The sequence below is a fragment of the Marmota marmota genome, unplaced genomic scaffold (assembly GCF_001458135.2).
Source record: "Marmota marmota marmota unplaced genomic scaffold, marMar, whole genome shotgun sequence".
In the NCBI taxonomy this organism is placed as follows: Eukaryota; Metazoa; Chordata; class Mammalia; order Rodentia; family Sciuridae; genus Marmota; species Marmota marmota.
Genome location: NW_026000108.1, coordinates 8,907,934 through 8,931,970, shown reverse-complemented (window position 1 = coordinate 8,931,970; position 24,037 = coordinate 8,907,934). Strand labels below are relative to the sequence as shown.

Genomic DNA, 24,037 nt, shown 5'->3' with positions numbered 1-24,037 from the left:
CATGGCGAGAGAAAGGGATTCAGTTTCATTTTGTTGCATATGGATTTCCAGTTTTCCCAGCACCATTTGTTGAAGATGCTATCCTTCCTCCATTGCATGCTTTTAGCCCCTTTATCAAATATAAGATAGTTGTAATATTGTGGATTGGTTTCTGTGTCCTCTATTCTGTACCATTGGTCCACCCGCCTGTTTTGGTACCAGTACCATGCTGTTTTTGTTACTATTGCTCTGTAGTATAGTTTGAAGTCTGGTATCGCTATACCGCCTTATTCACACTTCCTGCTTAGCATTGTTTTTGCTATTCTGGGTCTTTTATTTTTCCATATGAATTTCATGATTGCTTTCTCTATTTTCACTGATCTTTGACATCAGGCTTGGAGTTGGTGAGAGAGAGGTGTGAGTTCTAGTTTGGCACTGCTAGTTCCTGTTGTACTATCAGGTTCTAGTTTCTTGTACTTTTGGCCATTTCAACTTACCCATGCAAGTTTCAGTGTCTCATCCTGAGTGCCCTTCTGTTGATCTGTAGTGATTTCCAGCTCAAGAATAGATGCAAATCCAGTAGTCCATTCCTCTCGCCCCACCAGCTTGTGATTATGGAATGTCTAACTCTTTTTTATCACTCACAGTGGTTCTGCTTATTTAATTGAACTCTATTTCCAGGGTTCTTCCTAATAATGGTCTTTTTTTAAGATTAGATTTCATATTAAGAAAGTTATTTCTACTGGCTCGTTTTATCTTCTAGAAATTTTTCTGTAATTCTCTTCTATTCTTGGCACCTTTTCCTTTTGTTTTTCTTTTCCAGTGCTGCGTATTCGCATTATTAGATTTTATTTGGCTTATCGATAGTATGTATTTTGAAACTTAAATAATAGTTTGGATTAAAAACTTTATTATTCTTGTGCATTAGTTTTAAAAACACAGACTTGAAAATCTTCTAAAGTTAATTGAAGTCTTTTCACATAAAGACTTGTTGTACAAAACAATGAGCTGGAGAATAAATAAAGGAACTAGAAAGTTTTTTTTTTTTTTTTTTTACATTTAAATGGCCTAGGTTGAGATAGAAGTGTCATTTTAAATCAGTACTTGGTAAAGGCATAGTGAGAAGTGTTTGATGAACCACATTTGGGTGTACCTTCATATTATATAATAGATAGTGAATTATGATGTGATAATTATAAAGTAATATCTAAAACTTTTTCTTTTTGGCAACTTTTAAGTTTGAATTATCTGTTTCAATGACACGTGATTCATCATTGAAACTGATTTCAGTATCTTGTTTTCAGTATGATTAGTTAATTCCTATCAGATGTAATATATTTTTACTGTATATTTTGATTTGTTGGAAGCAGGCAGAATAGCCATTATGCCACTTTTGTCCCCCAATGAGATTTTATTACAATGTTTTATTTTCTTCTGAGGCTGTTATGTACAGAAGACAGTGTAATGAAAAAATTGTTAAAAAAATTGATTATAAATTGGGAGGTCCAAAATATTATTAAGTTTTTGTTAAAAATACTATTAAATATTGGTGGAGTAACTTTACAACTTGTTCAAGTACAAGAAATCATTGGTATGTTTGTTTATTTTCATATACATATTTTTTTCATGTAATGTTTTTAGCCCATGTATTTATTGTTGCTGTGTTGAAAGTTTTTTAAAGTTTCATTTTGAAGAGTTAACTAAAATGACTGTAGATTGGATTTCCTATAGTTTACTCACTTTTCATTTTGTGATTGTTTCAGAATTTTAAAAATAACTATAAAGTCTTATAAAGAGGGAAAATTAATCAAGGGTCCAGCTTCAGTGACTAACAGATTGTAGTAAACTGGGAAAATGAGAGAGTTGGCTGCTGAGGAGTGGAAAATTTCTGTTATTGCTATCACTTGGAAAACTATATTGCTTAATTGCTCTAAATTCCCTAGTGTAGTCTTCTGTTTTTCAGATAATGAGTATTCTGAAAAAAAAATGGGAATCAGTAGTGCCCATAATGAATACAGTATTCATTATGAAAATTAAGAATTTTAATCATAAATGTTAATTGTATTTCTGACTTTAATGGATGGAAGCTTGATGGCCTTTCTGATTAAAAGTTTTTTCTTGCAGTAGTTAGTGAAAGAGTATCAGTAGAATCAAGTGATCCATACTACAAGAAAGCCACCTATCCCCAGAACTGTGTTTCAGTAATATATTTAATTTACCATATATTCCATGTAAGTTCTCTTTTGTTTCTTTTAGGTGTAAACTTATATGTTTGTTATTTCAGCTTCATATACTAGATGACCTCCATGAGATAGGCTTCTGTTTTTTTTTAAATAAGAATCAACATTCTATATTTGAATATACTTCAAAGTTAAAATGTGTAATTCAGTAACACACCCCAGTAAAAGGAAGACAACTAGTTTTAAGTCAGATATTAGACTAGGATTTTGGCTATGTATACTTGAGAGATCAGAACATTTCAGTCTTTCAGCCAAACAATTTATTTTTCAGCTATAGATTTAAATTCTCACAAGGACACAGAAATATTCTATAAAAAGGCTGAATCTTTTGAAAATGAATACCTGAATGTGGAGTTTTAAAAATCCCCAGGAATTTGGCAGGCTGATGCAGGAGATCACAAGTTCTAGGCCAGCCTCAGCAACTTACACCCTGTTCCAAAGTGAAAAATAAAGAGGGCTGGGGATGTAGCCCAGTGGTGAAGTGCTCCTTGTTTCAATTCCCAATGCCAAAAACAAAAGAAAAAAAAATTCCTCTGGAGTGAGTCTCAAGTCCTATATTATTATTTTCTGTAATTTGGGATTAACCAAAAATGTAAAGTGGCAGTTGTCTGAAAATAAGCAAAAAATAGGTGGGTATTGTTAAAACTTCTCAACTGTACATGTCCATTTTAATTTCTGAAAAGAAATGCTGTTTTGGTTTTAAAATTGAACACCAAAGTTGGTTGGTATAATTTTGTTTCCTTTCTTATTCCAACTTCTCCTCACCACTGCCATTTATATACATAAAGTTATAATTTGATATGCTAATATATTGGGACTATGAACTGAATTCTTTGCAATGAAGAGTATTTTTGAAGGTTGAAATTACATTCCACCTTTTATAAGGTTCCCTTTTTTAAAACACTGAAGTTTACTGATTATATTCTATATTTTTTATATGAATTGGTGAAAATTGATTAAATTTTGTATTTAGTCTTAGGTTCATTCAAGAATGAATTTTTCTTTTTTCAAAGAGAATTCTGAGAGGGATTATGTCTTTTCTTTAAGTGAAACCATTTTTTTTTTTAGAGGAAGCATTATTTTTGTACATTATTTTTGTATTTACTTACTTCTTGGCTTATTGACATTTTGGGCCAACATCATTCTGAGAGCTTTGTACATTACAGTTTAATATTACAATCTAAAAGACATTTTATAATTGACAAAATGATTTCAGTTTTATTGTAATTTAAAAATGTTTCTAAAATTAGTTTGATTAAAATATATTTTGGTAATTTAAAATATAGAATTACATGTTAGAATGTCACTAATGTATTGTAAACATTTGCACATATTCAGTTTCTTCATATATTTTAAAGTTTCCATTCACTTATTTATTCCTTCATCAGTGCCTTTTATGTACCAAGCACAATGGTGGGAGAAGACAGTAGGATATTGTTGTCTGATGATGCACTTGATATACAGGGAGCTTGGCAGGAAGAAATGGCCAGAGGAAAATTAAGAGCAGAGATACTAAGGGATGTGCAGGAGTGTGCCATGAAGAGAAGTGAGGAAAAAACAAGGCATTCCAGGAAGAAGTGAAAGAATGAATAAAGCTGCAAAAATTAGTAAATAGTATGAAATATAAGGGGGATTTATAACATTTTGTCACAGCTGGAACATAAGGTGCAAAGCTGGATGAATTGAGAAACAGACAAATGTTTTGAGGAACTTAGATTTTATCGTAAGAACCATAGAAAGCCTATAATGTTTTTTCAGCAGAGGGGCAGTTTGAGCAGAGGTGTAGAGCAGAGGGTCAGCAAACCATGGCCCATGTCCTGTTTTTGTATTACCCATTATCTGAGAATGGGTTTTGTATTTTAAAATGGTAGGGAGAAAATAGAAGGAAAATATTTTATGAAACTTGAAAAATATGTGAAATAAAATTTCAGTGTCCATAAATAGTCACACTTATCATCTACGTATTACTTATGGCTGCATCTTTACTAAAACGGAAGAGTAATTGCTTCAAAGAATGTATGACACACAGACCCTAAAATATTTTCTCTCCTGGCCTTCACAGAAAAATCTTTCAGATAGCTAGTCTAAATATACCAATTAAGATATAGAGATAGAAAAGCAGTCCCAACTGTATTGGGACTACAAGGAACTGGTAAGGATATAGATAGTATGAACAACATTAGCCAGCTGGACCTAATTTTGTGTTGATAGAACATCCCTCTGACAACAGGAGAGTACATGTTACTTTCAAATACACATGGGATGTTTACAATGATGGAAAATATTCTGACCTAGAAAAAATGAATTAATAAATTTAAAAGAATTGAATATGTTCTCTAACTGTGATGAAAGTGAACCAGAAATCAATACCAGAGACATCAGTAATATCACCAAAATATTCAGAAATTGAGTGACTCGCTTCCAAATAGACTGCAAGACAAATAAGAAATTACAATTATAAAAATTTTGAATTGCATAAAAAGAAAACTGCATATTAAAGTTTATATCATATAGTTAGCAGTATTTAAAGGAATATGCTTAGCATTATTAAGTGCTTGTATTTAAAAAGAAAAAAATTCCTTAAAATCCTTGCTTTCAGTTCTACCTTAAGAAAATAGAAAATGAATTAAACCCAAAGCAAGAAGAAAGGAAAAAGGAAAGGTTAAGGGAAGAAAAAAAAAAAGTAAAAAATACTAACATATTGAATCCAGTAATATTCACAAAGGATATTACATTATGATTATCATGGAAATGTAAGACTGGTTTCATATTTGAATCAATGAGTATAATTTACCATGTATATTGACTAAAGAAGAAAAGTTATACTATGATCTCAATAGATGAATGGAAGCATTTGATAACATTTAATATTCATTCAGGGTTTTAAAAGAAGCTGTGTACAAGCTAGGAATGAGAAAGAACTTCAGCATTATGAAAAACCTGCAGTTAATGCATATGTAATGGTGAAAGAGTGAATGGTTTCCATTTGAGATCATGTACAAGGCAAGGAAATTCACTTTTACCACTCCTGTTCCACACTGTTAAGGTTTCAGCTTTTAAAAACAGTATGAAAGAGGTAAAGACAATTTACAGATTTAAAAGGAAGAAATTAACTACAGGATTCTCAGGTGATATAATTAGTACATAGAAGCTCTATATTGAGACAAAACAAAAACAAGACATAATGAAAGACAGCAAATACACCATGTTCAAAGATATAAAGACTTGGTATTATAAAAATATGACTTCTCAGATTGATTAATTGATTCAGTGTTATTTTAACCAAATGCCCAAATAAGTATTTGTGTTTGTATTGTTTAAGCAAACTAAATCTGAAATGCCTATAGAGGATAAAGGACCACAGATAGTTACTAAAACACAGAGCAAGAAGCATTTGCCATATTAGTTATTAAGACATAACTAGTTGGTTCTCACTAGATGTATGGTCTTACATAAGTCGTTTATCTTCTCCACAGCTTGGTTTCCTCATTTATCACATAATGATTGTTGTGAATGTTAAATGATTTAATACATGTGAAATGCCTAGAAAACAGTGTGCTGCTGTACAAGTCTTTGTTATTCTTATTGCTGTAAATTCTATGGCCATTAGGGCAATTTTCTGTTTATTCATGACTTCTTGTTTTTATTTTAAATTATGTTGTATTACTTCCCCTCTTCCAGTATTTCTAACATATACAATCATTGTTGGTAATTGGAAAATAGGAGAAAATATAAAGAAGGATTTAAAAACCATAGTATAGTTGCCTAATCAAGGCAGTTCTTCTGTTCTTTGTAAGATGCCATGGTATGCTATTATCTGGGCAGGGCAAATATACTTTTTTTTCTTCACACATGTCTGTGTAAGAATGATATGAGTGAACCTGGGCCTTATTATATCTACTTATTATACAAAACTTTTCTAATAAGCCTATCTAGTCTGTGTGATTATGAAGTTTTCTAATAAGAATTTCTGTGAGAAATGCCTGAAATTAAATTAAATGCTCCAGATTGTATTAAAGGATGTTTATTAATATTCCAGTTCCTTTAGCCTTTTGTTTGATATGTGAGCAAATGCTAATCTTCTATATAATTTATATACAAATATTACAAAAAAAGAGGAAAAATTGTAGTCAGCCTTATATATAGAAAGATTTTTTTCACTGGTGCTATGCCGTCATTTACACCCACTATCTAATTTGAACTGAGGTAATAGGAGAAGTATTTAGGCATTAATTTGCTCCCAGAAGAAATTTGGGTATGGGTAATCCAATTAATGGTACTTCAAGTTGAAGAAATAATATGAATTTTTACATTCTCTCTGACCTCTTGATAATTGTTGCTGTTGGTGGTATTTTGGTGTCTATTGAATTAAGATATTCATTGTTATCTCCTCAGAATCTTTCTAAGAAGAAAAAAAAGTGAGGATCTATCAGAATCAGGTGATGAGTAATTAAAGAGGAGAACCCACAGGATTCATGATAGGTAGATAGATAGATTGGGAGGGTATGATTCTATGATTAAAGGGTTGTTAGAAGTCATTGGGAAAAAGGATGAAGACTATGAATATTTTTGCAACACTAATCATATGAAAAATTAGTAAGACAAGAATGTCATGTATTTCAGTTTTAGTAGGAATTTTATTATAAGAAAATATAGATCTAGAGGAGTATATAAAGTGTGTATAGTATAAAGAACTGTTCCTGGGTGAGGCTTAGCATTGCCAACTCCCCAGAGGCATGTCAGGTGCTTTTCTTCATGCGTCCCCTTTCTGTCCTCCCAGGTAATGTTTTAGTTAGCTTTTTTTTTTTTTGCTGCAGTGACCAAGCACCTAACAAGAACAATTAGAAGAGGAAAGGTTTATTTGGGGGCTCATGGTTTCAGAGGTCTCAGTTCATAGATGACTGACTGTGTTGCCATGGGCTGCAGGTGAGGCAGAATATCATGGCAGAAGGGTGTGTGGGGGCGGCTCACATGATGATCTGGAAGCAGAGAGAGAGAGACCCTACTCACCAGATACACTATATCTACTCCAGAGGCACACGCTCACTGCCCACCTCCTCCAGCCACACCCTTCCTGACTTCAGTAACCACTCAGTTATATCTCCATCTGGCATTATTCCACTTCTGAATGTTCTTGCATTGTGTCACATGAGTTTTGGGGGAACACCTAACATGTAAACCAAACAAGTAACTTTGTTCTTTGTCCTGATCTTTGCTTCTTCTTGCTTTCAGTCTCTTGTGCTTCACCAGATTTTAGTTTTGCCATTTTAGAATTTTATGTAAATGAATCATTAATATATTCATTTGTATCTTGTCTCAACATGTCTATGAGATTTATTTTTATTGGGGTGTGAAACTCTACTTAATTTTTAGTCCTATGTAGTATTCCTGTAAAATGAAGGAATAAATATTATTTTAGGTACAGTTGATATTTTGTGTTAATTTTAAGAATCTAGAAATATTTTTCTTCAATTAACAAATACTTTGTGGGTGGCTATTGTATTGGGCCCTTTTTTATGTTGTTCTTCATTTGTTTTTTGTTTGTGACTCCATGTAACAGTAGAACCAAATGAGTATAACTACAAGAATAACAAGTTTATTATCTCAAGAGTATTTGACTTCATAAAATATTATTTTTTTCCTCAAAAGCATTATGGAATATTTGAAAGGAAAGTTCTAAACTAAGAAGAATATTTGGAACAAATGTGACAAGTGTCCTTATCATAGAATGTGCTTACACAAATTGATAAGGTAAATACATGAAACCCAGTAGAAAATGGGGAGAGGAAGGAAGAGACATTTCATAAAGAAGTATGAAGGCTAGTACACAGGAAAAATGCTAAACTTCATTGAGGTCTTTAAATTTATACTAGAAATTAAAGTGGTTTCTTTGATGCTACCCTTTTTCTTTGAATGTTTGTAGAACCCATTGATTTTTAGTCAGTTATTTTTATGAGAAGGTTGGTTTAAGAATCTGCAAAGTCAAAGTCAAGTTCTGCTAATTTTTTAGTTTCTTGCATTAAGCAATTCTTCTAATACGGCGTGATTTACTATGTCATCATAGAAAGACAGCATTAGAGAGTGTACATGGCAGGGTAAAATTAAACACATGCTCAAAATCAAATTAATGTATTTCATCTGTCTTCAACTAATAACAATCTGTCATGTTATCTATCTGAGTAGGGGCATAAACAGTTTATTTTGTGTTTGGAGTAACTTCCTGGAGGTAGTTAATGTGACAAGTAGTTTGTTTGAATTGAGTATAACCAGATCAACACTCTAGATGTTTCCTTGATAACCTAAAAATTACTGTGAAAATCTGTACAAGTGCTATATTTGTATTTTGCTTTTACTTCTTTTAAGTTAGACAGTGACATTTTTTATAATCATTTCACTGAGAATATTCTGTTCCTGCTATTATGTATGGATTAAGGAGCAAAAATAGTTTATACTTTTGAACATCTTCTTTCCATTGTCGAGAGTAGACATTAATAATATAATTAATTAGTATCTATAGAACTTGCCCCTTTTTTAAAACATGAAATAACATTGTGATTTGAATGAAAAAAGTCATATTCATTATAGGACATGTTCTTATAGCATGTTGAAAAAGTAGTATTTGGAAAATGGAACATTGTAAAGTTTCAGGCCAATATGAAAAAAACGTAAGTGCTATATTTTAAAGTGTTTCAGAATTTTATTTATTTATTTATTTATTTTAAAAATTTTTATTGTTGGTTGTTCAAAACATTACATAGTTCTTGATATATCATATTTCACATTTTGATTCAAGTGGGTTATGAACTCCCATTTTTACCCCATATACAGGTTGCAGAATCACATCAGTTACACATCCACTGATTTACATTTTGCCATACTAGTGTCTGTTGTATTCTGCTGCCTTTCCTATCCTCTACTATCTCCCCTCCCCTCCCCTCCCCTCTCCTCTCTCTACCCAATCTACTGTAATTCATTTCTCCCCCTTGTTATTTTTTTCCCTTTCCCCTCACTTCCTCTTGTATGTAATTTTGTATAACCCCGAGGGTCTCCTTCCATTTCCATGCAATTTTCCTTCTCTCTCCCTTTCCCTCCCACCTCTCATCCCTGTTTAATGTTAATCTTCTTCTCATGCTCTTCGTCCCTACTCTGTTCTTAGTTACTCTCCTTATATCAAAGAAGACATTTGGCATTTGTTTTTTAGGGATTGGCTAGCTTCACTTAGCATAATCTGCTCTAATGCCATCCATTTCCCTGTAAATTCTATGATTTTGTCATTTTTTAATGCAGAGTAATACTCCATTGTGTATAAATGCCACATTTTTTTTATCCATTCGTCTATTGAAGGGCATCTAGGTTGGTTCCACAGTCTTGCTATTGTGAATTGTGCTGCTATGAACATCGATGTAGCAGTGTCCCTGTAGCATGCTCTTTTTAGGTCTTTAGGGAATAGACCGAGAAGGGGAATAGCTGGGTCAAATGGTGGCTCCATTCCCAGCTTTCCAAGAAATCTCCATACTGCTTTCCAAATTGGCTGCACCAATTTGCAGTCCCACCAGCAATGTACAAGTGTACCCTTTTCCCCACATCCTCGCCAGCACTTGTTGTTGTTTGACTTCATAATGGCTGCCAATCTTACTGGAGTGAGATGGTATCTTAGGGTGGTTTTGATTTGCATTTCTCTGACTGCTAGAGATGGTGAGCATTTTTTCATGTACTTGTTGATTGATTGTATGTCCTCCTCTGAGAAGTGTCTGTTCAGGTCCTTGGCCCATTTGTTGATTGGGTTGTTTGTTCTCTTATTGTCTAATTTTTTGAGTTCTTTGTATACTCTGGATATTAGGGCTCTATCTGAAGTGTGAGGAGTAAAGATTTGTTCCCAGGGTGTAGGCTCCCTATTTACCTCTCTTATTGTTTCTTTTGCTGAGAAAAAACTTTTTAGTTTGAGTAAGTCCCATTTGTTGATTCTAGTTATTAACTTTTGTGCTATGGGTGTCCTATTGAGGAATTTGGAGCCCGACCCCACAGTATGTAGATCGTAGCCAACTTTTTCTTCTATCAGACGGCGTGTCTCTGATTTGATATCAAGCTCCTTGATCCATTTTGAATTAACTTTTGTGCATGGCGAGAGAAAGGGATTCAGTTTCATTTTGTTGCATATGGATTTCCAGTTTTCCCAGCACCATTTGTTGAAGATGCTATCCTTCCTCCATTGCATGCTTTTAGCCCCTTTATCAAATATAAGATAGTTGTAGTTTTGTGGATTGGTTTCTGTGTCCTCTATTCTGTACCATTGGTCCACCCGCCTGTTTTGGTACCAGTACCATGCTGTTTTTGTTACTATTGCTCTGTAGTATAGTTTGAAGTCTGGTATCGCTATACCGCCTGATTCACACTTCCTGCTTAGCATTGTTTTTGCTATTCTGGGTCTTTTATTTTTCCATATGAATTTCATGATTGCTTTCTCTATTTCTACAAGAAATGCCGTTGGGATTTTGATTGGCATTGCATTAAACCTATAGAGAACTTTTGGTAATATCGCCATTTTGATGATGTTAGTTCTGCCTATCCATGAACAGGGTATATTTTTCCATCTTCTAAGATCTTCTTCTATTTCTCTCTTTAGGGTTCTGTAGTTTTCATTGTATAAGTCTTTCACCTCTTTTGTTAGGTTGATTCCCAAGTATTTTATTTTTTTTGAAGATATTGTGAATGGAGTGGTTGTCCTCATTTCCATTTCAGAGGATTTGTCGCTGATATACAGGAATGCCTTTGATTTATGCGTGTTGATTTTATATCCTGCCACTTTGCTGAATTCATTTATTAGCTCTAATAGTTTCTTTGTAGAGCCTTTTGGGTCTGCTAGGTATAGAATCATATCATCTGCAAATAGTGATAATTTAAGTTCTTCTTTTCCTATTTTGATGCCTTTAATTTCTTTCGTCTGTCTAATTGCTCTGGCCAGTGTTTCGAGAACTATGTTGAACAGAAGTGGAGAGAGAGGGCATCCCTGTCTTGTTCCAGATTTTAGAGGGAATGCCTTCAGTTTTTCTCCATTCAGAATGATGCTAGCCTGAGGCTTAGCATAGATTGCTTTTACAATATTGAGGTATGTTCCTGTTATCCCTAGTTTTTCTAGAGTTTTGAACATAAAGGGATGCTGTACTTTGTCGAATGCTTTTTCTGCATCTATCGAGATGATCATATGGTTCTCATCTTTAAGTCTATTGATGTGGTGAATAACATTTATTGATTTCCGTATATTGAACCAGCCTTGCATCCCAGGGTGGCTATTTTACTTGGTTTGAGGTGATATCTCTTAGTAGTTTTAGCTTACATTTCTGATGACCATTTTGGAAGAACTGTCTGTATAATTCTTTTGCTTATTTTTAAATGGGGTCGCTTGGATTTTTGTTGTTGAGCTGTAGGACTTTTAAAAATATATTCTACATATTAATCCCTTATCAATAATGATTTACAAATATCTTCTCCCATTTTGTAGATTTTTTTACTCTGTTGTGTGCTTTGATGCAAAAAACATTTTAAAGTTTAATTCAGTCACTTTGTCTATTTTTTTCTTCTGAAAAATCATCTCTAACTCCAATATCCTGAAACCTTTCTTCTGTTTAGTCAAAGAGTTTTAGTTTTGGGGTTTTTTTGGTTAGGTCTTTAATCCATTTTGAGTTAATTTTTGCACATGATGTAAGAGTCCAACTTCCATTCTTTTTCATGAAAGAATGCCAAAAATTTACCAACATTTATTAAAGAGGCTGTCCTTTTCCCTTTGAGTAATCTTGACTGTTGAAGGTCATTTGGTTATATTATATAAGGTTAATTTCTGGGGTTTCCATGATATTTGGAAGTCTACATGTTTAAGCAAAGTGGAGTCCTCAGTTAACATTTCTTTTATGACTTGCCTAACTCTTCAGGAAATTCTTGTTGTTCAAAAGTAGTGATACTAAAATAGCACCGCCTTTTGTTAACAGAATTCACAAAAGACTAAATGATAGTGATGGGTAAAAACTGTCGTTGGGAATTCTTGGGATAGAAATTTCATAATTTGACTTGGAGGAAGGCAGGGAGGAAAAATGAGCAGTACTCTTAACCATTTTACATTGAGTGGACAGTGTCTTTAGAAGCACATATGTTTTTTTGGCATTCATAAAGTTGTGGTGCTTTCTTTTCAAAAATTTATTTTCATTCCAGCTAAAATAGCCATTCCTTCTAGATAAAAAATTATTTTTAATGAAGAATGAATCATGTTGAAAATATGCTTCATTTTAGTTTAATCCTTCACACAAAGTCATTGTGATAGTTTACTGGATAATAATTTTAAGGATGCTCTTAAAAATAGAAGAAAAAGATTTTCCCAGTGTCTCACTGCAATTTCATCATTATATTTTATTTATTTATTTATTTATATAATTTTTTAGTTGTAGTTGACACAATACCTTTATTTTATTTATTTATTTTTATGATGCTGAGGATTGAACCCAGGGCCTCACACATGCTAAGCGATTATTCTACCACTGAGCCACAATCCCAGCCCCCATCATTATATTTTATATCTTTTTCCATTTAGAATGAATTGTTCCATTGTCTTCGTCCGTTAGTACTGCCATAGCAAAATACATGAAACCAAGTAATTTCTAAACAAAAGAAATTTATTTCTCACTGTTCTGGAGATTGAGAAGTTCAAGATCAAGGTGCTAGAATGTCCAGTGTCTGATCAGAGCCCCATCTATGTTTCCATGATGGCATCTTGAGTGCTCTGTCCTTTCTGGTGGAAAGTGGAAAAGCAAAAGGGGATGAATGCTGTGTCCTCACATGGCAGAAGAGTAGAAGAGGGCAAACCCATTTCCTCAAGCCCTTTTATCAGAATTCTAATGTTACCAACGAAGTCACAGCCCTCATGACTTAATTACCTTCTAAAGATCCTACCTCTTAGTACTATCACATTAGTAAATAAGTTTAACATATGATTTTGTGGGTGGCATTCAAGCCAAATCGTCTAGTAACCAAGCCCTCTTAAATGCTGCCTACTAAATTCTAACACATCAGAGAAGAGCTTTGTAGGGAAGTGCTCTTGAGAGCCTTTTGTACCTGTTATCTCATTTTTGAGAATCTCAGCTAATTAAAATAATTTTTATAATTTTTAAGGGCCTTTTATGCTCACAGTATTTGTAGTGGCTTTTTCAGAGACTGGACTGTATATTTTTATGCTGGATTTACATAGCTACAAAACCCCTCCCACAGCAGAAACAGTAATTTCCTTCCATTGCCTGCCTAACATGGTACCTGGAATATAACAGGTGCTCAATAAGTGCTCATTAAATAAAATATTTTTTTTATTGACCAGTGATATAGTACTCTCTTCATGGTTACCTTTATTGGGAAAAAATTTTGTTTGGATAGTAAATTGCTCAGTTATAATTTATATGGTAGATGGTGAGATGGGAAGAAGGAGTGAAGATTAAAAGTAAGAAAGACAATGACAGACTGTTTCATTAGAAAACACAAATTCAAATAGACTTTCAAAGACACAACTTCATGTTTTTTTAATTGGATATAAATTTCATTGGGGATTTTTTTTTCTAGAGACAGAATTCATTCTTATTGAATTAGGAAAGTATTTTAGTTTCAATATTATGATGAACTAGATGTATAAACATCAGTGCTAATAGCTTAGTATTTTAGTCTTCCACAAATTGGTGCTTGTGGCATCTGGACATTTTTTGACCTGGTTTTTGTAAATAAGGTCTCAGTGATGTTTAAGGAATAGCAACTTGTCTAAAAAAGAAGAAGAAGAAAAAAAAGAACTCTCTATTTTCCAAGGTAAGCAATATAAATGGTCTCAGGAATCCCCCACTACATCAGAAATCTCCTGGAGAAAAATCCCTTGAGCCTACAAACTAAGAACCTTCGATATATTTTTAAATAAAGCCTTTTATGAAGCATGAGAACATTTTTTAGTTGACAATCAATTGCCACTATTATGTAGGCTTTCTAGATTTGCAAATTTACAAGTTTTTACAAGTCAGTTGGGTCCCTTCCTCAGGAAATAGGTTTAATTTTTTTTTTCCTCTATTGACTCAAAGAGCCTAGTTGTCCTTAAGTCCTGTGAATATATTTGCCTTATAATTTGACAGCATTGAGTCAACACCCTTATAGGGTCTGTAGCGTTGTAAAAGGAGAAACTGTTCAATAAAGAATCACATTTGAAAAAATAGAGTGCTGGATAAAAAACCAGTATTGGATATGAGGTCTGTGCTGTACTTTGAAGTACTTTCAGCTATTCAAAGGGACATATCCTTACCCATAACTCCCCAAGTGGACACTTTAGAAATGGAAAAAGAGTTGAATGTGTCTTTGTGAAATTAAACCATGGCTGTAAATAAATTAATATAAATATGTAATGTAATATTGATCTCTTTTGGCAGAATACTGTGTATTTGTGTTATTAAAGTTTATAAAGATTACAAACTGTTCTAATTATTAAAGTAAACTGTTTCAAAATAAATATGTTTGGGTAAATATGTCTTACTTTCAGTTAATCACAATGTTGAAATGCATTATGTCAAGTAGAGTTTTTTTGAGCCTCACTAGTGTGTTTAATTTATATAGATAATAATATGACAGCTCAACTTTTTTTTTAAAGCCCATATGTGCCAGTCATTGTGGGCTCTACATGAACTAATTCTGAAAGAACTCCATATTAAAGAAATAAATTTATCATTTCAAGTTTATTAATGTAGAAACTGAAGCATAAAGAAATTAAATAAGTTGCCTAGCATTATACAGCTAGTGTCTATGCTAGGGTCTATTGCAAAGTTAGTCAAATTTAAACATGTAAAAAATGTTTTGATTGACTCTCATAGTGCATTTTTTTTCCCTCTCTTTAACACTTTTCTAGTTGATTTGGAGCATATGCGAACAGTAAAACCTGAGAAACATTTACGATTTTGCCAGGAAAATGGTTTTAGTAGCCACTTTGTCTCAGCCAAGACAGGAGACTCTGTAAGTAAAATAACGAATACTGTGTATTATAAGTAATGTTTCACTTTTATTTACTAGTATTCCTGGGCAGTAATCTTCTATTTCTTAATTTTGAAACAAATTAATTCCTATTGAAGGCATAAAAAAGATAACATGCTTATTCTGATTATCTTATTTTTATAACTAATTTAGTATTATTATTATTTTATTATTTTAAGGAATATTAAAATTCAAAGAATTAAAAGAATATAAATCACCCATAATCCCCACATCCAGAGGTGACTGTTCTTTATTTCATGTGATTCCTTTTAGTCTTCATTTTTTAGTATTCATAAGCACTAGTACTGATACTGCTAGCAGTTTTCACTTATTGAGTACTTACTCTGTGACAGGTGTTGTACTACCTTGATTATCTCCATTTCAAAGGTAAATCTTATGAGAGGGCATGTAAGAAGGCCCAGGTTACCAAGCTGATAATTAGTGGAGGTAGGACTGTGACTAAGTAGTGATGTTCCAGGGCCCCTCTCCAACCCACAGTAAATATTAAAGTGTTAAGATACAATATAGAAATACTTTTTAAAATTTTATTTACTGTTTTTATCTGAAGAAAACTTCCCCATATCATTTAATATTATCAGATTTAATAATCCATTAGGTAAATGTTTTAGAATACATTTAACCATGTTTATGTTGTTATGTTTCTAAGTTTTGAACATACTGTTCTAATGTAAAATTATGTCCATAAGATTTTGATGTTTTGATTTTTTTCTTCAGATGGAGTCTTTGATAAGGGATTGAAATATTGTAAATTACTACCAGAAAGGCTAAATTATAGTCATCAGCATTGTATGATTGTATACTACTACACCCTTTTTAACACTGAGAATTTATTTATTTTAAAGTCTTTATCAATGTGGCAGGCAAAAAAAAAAAAAAGAAAGAAAAAGAAAAGAAAAAAATACTTCACCATTGAAATTTGAATTTCCTTGAAATTAAAATTGAATCTTTGAAAATTTCATTAACTATTCATTTTCTGTTATTATCAGTTATAATTTTCTTTTTTTAAGTTTTTTAAATTTGTTTTAATTTGTTACACATGACAGTGCAATGATCTTGACATGTCATACATTTCAATCAGATGGGGTATAATTTCTCATTTTTCTGAGTGTACAGGTTGCAGAATCACATTGGTTATATAGTCACATATATACATACAGCAATAATAATGTCTGTTTTATTCTGCTGTCCTTCCTATCCCCCTGTCCCCTCCCCTTGCCTCCCATCACATCTCTCTATCCAATCTAATATGACACACTTCTTTTTTTTCCCTCACATCGTCATAAATGCATTCTGTATAATGATGAGGGTCTCCTTCCATCTTCCGTGCAATTCCCCTTCTCCCTCCTTTTCTCTCCCACTTCTCTTCCCTATTTAGTGGTAATCTTCTTCTCATGCTCTTCCTCCCTACCCCATTTTGAGTCACCCCCCTTATATCAGAGAAGACATTCGGCTTTTGTTTTTTAGGCATTGGTTAACTTCACTTAGCATAATCTGCTCTAATGCCATCCATTTCCCTGCAAATGCCATGATCTTGTTATTTTTTTTAGTGCTGTGTAATATTCATTGTGTATAAATGCCCATTGTGTATAAATGCCACATTTTTTTTATCCATTCATCTATTGAAGGGCATCTAGGTTGGTTCCACAGTCTAGCTATTGTGAATTGTGCTGCTGTAAACATTGATGTGGCTGTGTCCCTGTAGTATGCTGTTTTTAGGTCTTTTGGGTATAGTTCAAGAAGGGGAATAGCTGGGTCAAATGGTTCCATTCCCAGCTTTCCAAGGAATCTCCATACTGCTTTCCAAATTGGCTGCACCAATTTGCAGTCCCATCAGCAATGTATGAGTGTACCTTTTTCCTGCATCCTCACCAGCACTTGTTGTTTGACTTCATAATGGCTGCCATTCTTACTGGAGTGAGATGGTATCTTAGAGTAGTTTTAATTTGCATTTCTCTGATTGCTAGAGATGGTGAGAATTTTTTTCGTGTATTTTTTTTTGATAGATTGTATATCCTCTTTTGAGAAGTGTCTTCAGGTCCTTGGCCCATTTGTTGATTGGGTTATTTGGTTTTTTGTTGTTTAACTTTTTGAGTTCTTTGTATACTCTAGAGATTAGAGCTCTATCTCATGTGTGAGGGGTAAAAATTTGTTCCCAGGATGTAGGCTCTCTATTTACCTCACATATTATTTTTCTTGCTGAGAAAAAAACTTTTTAGTTTGAATTCGTCCCATTTGTTGATTCTTGATTTTAACTCTTGTGCTATAGGTGTCTTATTAAGGAATTTGGGGCCTGACCCCACGTGATGGAGATGAGGGTCAACTTTTTCTTCTATTAGATGCAGAGTCTCTGGTTTGATTCCTAGATCCTTGATCCATTTTGAGTTAACTTTTGTGCATGGTGAGAGAAAGGGATTCAATTTCATTTTGTTGCATATGGATTTCCAGTTCCCCCAGCACCATTTGTTGAAGATGCTATCCTTTCTTCAGTACATGCTTTTAGCACCTTTGTCTAATATAAGGTAGTTGTAATTTTGTGGGTTGGTCTCTGTGTCCTCTATTCTGTACCATTGGTCTACCAGCCTGTGTTGGTGCCAGTACCATGCTGTTTTTGTTACTATTGCTCTGTAGTATAGTTTAAGATCTGGTATAGCAATACCACCTGTTTCACTCTTCCTGCTTAGAATTGCTTTAGCTATTCTGGATCTCTTATTTGGTTTTAAAAAATTCCTATGACCATTTTTATATTAAAAATAACAATCATTTGTTATACTTTTTTTTTTTTTGGTAAATGCTCACTACTATTCAGGGTTTAATTTGTTATTTTTTTTTTTTTCCTTTTGGTGCTGGGGATTAAACCCAGGGCCTTGTGCATGACTGCTTTTTTTCTTGACAATTTCATCCAAAAGAAGTTTGAAATTTTTCTGTGATTTAATCTTTGCTATTTTTCTAGTATGATACCCTTTATAGTTTTTATGACTAAGATAAACATTAAATAGTATAAAGGGTACTTCATTTTACGGGGGTTAGAGCCACTTAATTTGGTCTCTTGGAACTCTTTCTTCCAGGATTACATGAACATGGGCACATGCTCCATGTGCCATTTAAAGCATGGTTTTAGTACTTGATAAACGTGTCTATGAATTCATTGAGCTTCTGCCCTTAAATCTTCCTATGGGTCTTTTGTCATTTTAGGATGATTTTAACTTCCAATATTTTAGCTTGTGATTAGCTTGGTATTTTATGTACTTATGTTGAAATGCTCAATGTTTTCTTTATAAATACATCTTTGAAATGGTTTGTTCTTGTGGAATCAGTTTAATACTTTTTGTTGTCTCTAGCTCCAGGTTACTTTCCCTCCTTGATTTTGTTGAGATTACAGTACTTTCTCTGATACTATCTCTGTCATAACTGTTAGTGATTTCAACTTCTTTATTTGTCTTCCACCACACTGAAGCCGCTCATTCCTGAGAGTGTCATTAAAAATTATTGCAGTCCTTCTCAGTATCAGTAATCACTGACTACCACCCTACTCTGTCTTTCCAGCTCACAGCCTAAATTTCCCAACCCACCCAGTGTTTTAGTCGGCTTGTTTTTTTCGCTGCTTGACCAAAAGACTTCACAAGAAACAATTAAAGGAGAAAAAGTTTATTTTGGTGCTTCCTGTTTTAGAGGTCTCAGTTAATAGAGGGCCAGCTCCATTGCTCTGGGTCCAAGATGAGGCAGAATATCATGGCAGAGTAAAGTAGTTCAGGACAAGACGCCAGGAAGCAGAGACTTTTCCATTCATGAGTCAAAATATATACTCCAAAGGCACACCCCCAAGGACCTACCTCCTCAGCCATACCCTGCCTGCCTATAGTTACCACCCAGTTAATCCATTCAACTGGATTAATGTACTGATTAGGTTAAGGCTCTCAATCATTTCACCTCTGAACTTTCCTGTGTTGTTTCACACATGAGTTTTGGGGGATACCTTATATCTAAACCATAACACTGAATAGTTTATTTTAACCTAACCAAGACCTTTAAGCCATTGATTCTAATGCCTTTTTAAAATCCCTAACCAACTTGTTAAATTTTTTTTCCCCTAGTCTCTTTTTATGTCCTCATTTTTGCCTCCTACTAACTAAAATCTCATGGCCAATCCAAACCATTACTGTACATATTCCCTCAGTTCCTTTTCCCCTCATTCATATTGTCATACTCACTTGGCCGAATCTTAATTCTGCTTTAAACCATGCCTCCACTTTCCTGTGACTGCAGCAAGGCATGTGACCGCAAAAAAAAAAATACAGAGGCATGCCAGACGTTTCACTTCAAATTTACAATGACGAACCTCAAGTGGGCTCTTAATGGGCTTGGTGATTGTGCCATGTGTTCCTACTCTATCATCTCACCCTCTTATCTAGATATCTAGATGACTATTTCATAGCTTTTCTTCTCTCTTCAGATGTCTAAAACATTCTCACTCTCTCTACTGGTGACTCTGTTTCCTATTTTCTAAGAAATTGAAACAAAGAGAAGACAACTTTCACATACTCACATTACCACATCTGTAGTAATCCCTCTGCTCTCTCCTGCACATCTGTTCCCAAACCTCTTCCCCATGGTCACTGTGGGATCTGTGCTCCTAGGAAGGTAACCCTCCATTATGTACTTCAGTAATCCCATTTCCCTAGCAGTTCACTTTTTCCAGCATTGTCTTTTTTTCTATGTACTGGATTATAATGTCAGCATACAGGATGTTATGACTTATCTTAAAAATAAGAAGACTCTCAATTCCACATCTCTCTCTTGCTATTACTTTGTTTCTTTCCTCACTTTCTTGCAGAAGGCCTTGATAGAGTTATCTCCAGTTCCTCTCCTTTCAGTTTTTGTTCCAGCAAACTTTTGCCCCTACCCAAACTGCTATGGCCAGAGTTCACCAGCAACCTCTTTTTTGCTTAATCCAGTGGTCATTTCTTCATCTCCATCTTTATTACTTAGTAATTGCATATAAAATAGTTGATTACTCTCCCTTCTTTGAAATGGATTCTTCATCTAGCTTCCAGGATTCTATGCCTCCTGATTTCATTCTACTTAAGTAGTCTCTCATCTTGTTTCTGGAACCTGTAAATATATTAGAGTGCTGTAGGGCTCAGTTCTTGGGTGTCTCATTTTCTAAACTTACTCCATTAGCACCTGATTTAGTTTCATGGCTTTGCCTAGACTCAACTGCCCCCTTGACATCACCACTGAGATGTTTAACAGTTTAAACACATGCAGAATTGACCTCTTGATATTCTCTTCTCAAATCTCAGTCTTCCCCACTTCAAAAATGGCATATCCTATCCTTCCAGTTGCTCAGACCTAGAAAATTTTGGTCATACTTGACTCTCCTTTCTCTCACAACCCACATCTATCCATCACCAATTCCTTTTGGTTCTACTTTAATGATAAATTCAGATCCTGATGGAGTTGGTTTCTTACCAACTCCACTGCTACTACTTTGGTTTAGTTTCCATAATCTCTTACATTAATCTCCTTGTTGATTTTTCTTGTTGTTCACTTGTGATTCTGTAATGAATGCTCAACACACCAACTGGACGGGTCCTACTAAAATAAAAGTCTGGTCAGGCTATTCTCCCATGGCTTTCATTTGTGTTCCAAGTAAATGCCAATTTTTTCCTTAGCCCACAAGATCCTACATGATTTGTACCTCTTTCATCTCTTTGCTCATTTTCTCTTATGATCGCTCTTTTTCTCTCTGTTATACCACATTAGCTTTTCTGTTGTTCCTTTAACATTGGCCATCAGTGAACTAAAACATGCTTTTTGGAGTAAAATTGCATAAGCCTCTCAAAGGTATGTATCTCTTTTTTATTAGAAATTACAGTTATTAAAGTTATAGTAAATATTCAGTGAGTAATCATGAGATTTGGAGGGCTAGGCATATGGCAGGACACTTTTGAGGTAAAGATAAGTTATAGTGCAATAAATGTCAGGATGGAAGTTCTGAGAATCATAGTGGCCCTGCTGTAAGCTGACTATGTATGAGAGACTATTTATAGAAAAGCTTCTGTAGATTTCTGTTTAACTATAATAGTAATGGAGTATATTGTTCCTTTATTCTGAACTGATAAAATACAGTAAAGAGTAGCAAGCTGTTTTACTGAAGAGACATAGAGAGTTTGTTGAAATTGATAGGAAAACCAGAAAGATTATTAACAAGTTGAAAAGAAAAACCTTTTAAGATAGACTAGAGTGAGCTCAGTGGACCAAAATAGAGCTGACAGTGACAAACCAGAGCATTAAGTTATAGATTAATTTATTTTTATTTTCTTTTAGGAATTATGGTAGTTTGTTATGCTAGTAGGTGTGTGTTTTAATGTGGTGGGTTATACTTGTCATGTTAAATATTTACAAACATATGCTTTTGGGATAAATACAAATTTAGACTAATTCATTGAATTTCATGGACTTTCAAACTATGGTTTAATGATTTGAAAAATGATAAGTTGTTACACATGATCAATAAAGTTTTTTTTGGAATCACATGCTACATCATATTTTTGCAATTCTTCCTGTTTATCGATTTTTAGAAAATTTAGCTTATTTGAAGGTAACTTTAAGTATGACTATTTTAAATCATGTGAACCTATTTTTGTTATATAGGTCTTCCTGTGCTTCCAAAAAGTTGCTGCTGAAATCCTTGGGATAAAATTAAACAAAGCAGAAATAGAACAGTCACAGGTGATTATCTTGAACTGTATATTTTAAAAAATTAATGAATTTTTAACAAATCAATAGTTTTTGTCTATGGATCTCATTCATGCATTCTATGTACATATCCTGTAAAACCTTAGATTATGTGTATGAATCAGTGTTAATTGCAGAAGATGAAGGATATTAACTTTGTACCAAATTATCATGATCTTGAAACTTCATTTTGTCCCTTTTGGTGGAAAGAAAAAGATTAATGAAAATTTTATCAGTGGCTAATTGATGGGTTAAAATTCTGACCATATTGTTTTGTATTTCTTCATTTAAGTTCTTTCAAGGGCTAATCTGTTCATCTTTAAAACACTCTCCACTATAATATTAGTTCTTGATATTATCTTGTCAGTTTAATAGTGTTATTGGTTATTGAGAATTTCTGTGTTCTTTCACTATTCCTCCATAGTCGCCTTAGACTTAAAACAAATGAATACCAGCAGTCAAGAACTTGACAATGCCATTGTGATTGCACTTAAGTCTCATGTTTGATAGAATGAAAAATTAGAGTAGCAGTCTGCAGTTAAATTTCATAAGTGGTTTGGTTAGAAGCAACAAACTAACAACATTTCCCCTCAATTTTCTCCACCTTTCTTACTTTGCTGTACAGCTAAAAAGGTATAATTATCTTTTCCCATCCTTAAATTTTTCTTCCTTTTAAAGTTATTTCTGTGTCACATTCTTGTGGCTACTGTGTGTGTGTGTGTGTGTGTGTGTGTGTGTGTAAATAATTAGAGCAACTATCAATTGAAAAGTTTTACATGGAGGAGGTGGTTATGTCTAGGACTCGATTAAAAGTTGGAACTTGGAAATTTGCTACTTTTAATTCTCATGATTTAAAGATGTTTATTTTAGCACTTTCCATGGCCAGATACAAAGGTAAGATATTTTATGCTGTGTAAACAGGTCCCAAGCACATAAAAAATAGTTTCTTGGTTTTGGTTTGGAAGAATACAAGAAAGAAGAGTCAACATGATTTGTTTGATCACACAGACCCTGTAGACCTCAGAGATCCTTTGGTTTTCTGCTTTTCCCCTTCTTTTTCTAAATGATGTTTATTGCTGGTTAATTGGAGTCTGTGGATAATTATCAAACAGTCAATGATTTATTGATCATGTATTATATACACAATATCATGGTGGATGTAAGAGTTAAAGGAGTTTAAAATTGTAGTTTCTGTCTCTAGTAAAGAAAATTAGTATATTTTATGCCAGATACTAAACTATCTCATTTATTCTTCAGAATAACTCTCTGGGACAAGTGGCATTTCATTATTTTATGGCCAGGACACTGTTTCTGTGAATAAGCTAAGTAACATGATCACTAAACCATGGGTAGGGAGTGGTGAGGCTGTGATTTGAACACAGTCTGTCTGACACAAGTTCCTCTGCTGTCACTACTCTACCATGTTGGGGGAAGGTGTATAGAGCAGTTTGGAATGCAGAGGAAGAAAAGGGCTGAAAATGAACTGACATGAACAATGTACCTGGGTAGAGAAGCTTAGATCATATTTAGGAAACAAAAGAGCAGTTTGATTAAAATAAGTGACCATTTGTATTGGAGTATAAAGGGAGTTTGAGAAAAGATCATAGGAATTTGTGAATGCCATATTGATGACGTTATCTATAGCAAGAGGGAAATAATTTTTATGTAGGGAAATAAAGCAATTTTGATATAGAATTAATTTATTGGGGTATTTTTGTGTGTGGTTGGATAGGAAGGGGATTGAGGTAAGGAGACTGGGTTACTGCTATTTTGGGATAAAGACAAGAGTCAAAGCAGAGCCAAGAAGAATTTGTAGGGTGTGTGGAATGATTCGATAAGAGAGAGAACCAGAAGTTCTCTGGTTCTCTCTGGTTCAGAGGAGTGGAGACAAGGTCCTCCAGTGATTGGTGGCTGTACTTAGGATGAAAAACATGCTGATCTTTCACAGGGGTATGAGCTGCACTAAGGAAGAACTCTTGCATTTGGCCTGAGCTGTGTGGGTGTTCAGGTTGCAGGAAGACCCCCCC

The 24,037-nt window shown here is 33.8% G+C and overlaps 1 protein-coding gene across 2 annotated transcripts in view; it reads left to right on the top strand.

The window, feature by feature from the left end:
- Rab28 (RAB28, member RAS oncogene family) overlaps window positions 1–24,037 on the top strand; it is an 81,261-nt gene that overhangs the window by 50,525 nt on the left and 6,699 nt on the right. For both annotated transcript variants that reach the window (XM_015481966.2, XM_015481965.2), the window contains exons 5-6: window positions 15,130–15,233; window positions 21,927–22,004. In XM_015481966.2, coding sequence (XP_015337452.1) covers window positions 15,130–15,233; window positions 21,927–22,004 — 182 coding nt within the window. The remainder of the gene's footprint in view (window positions 1–15,129; window positions 15,234–21,926; window positions 22,005–24,037) is intronic.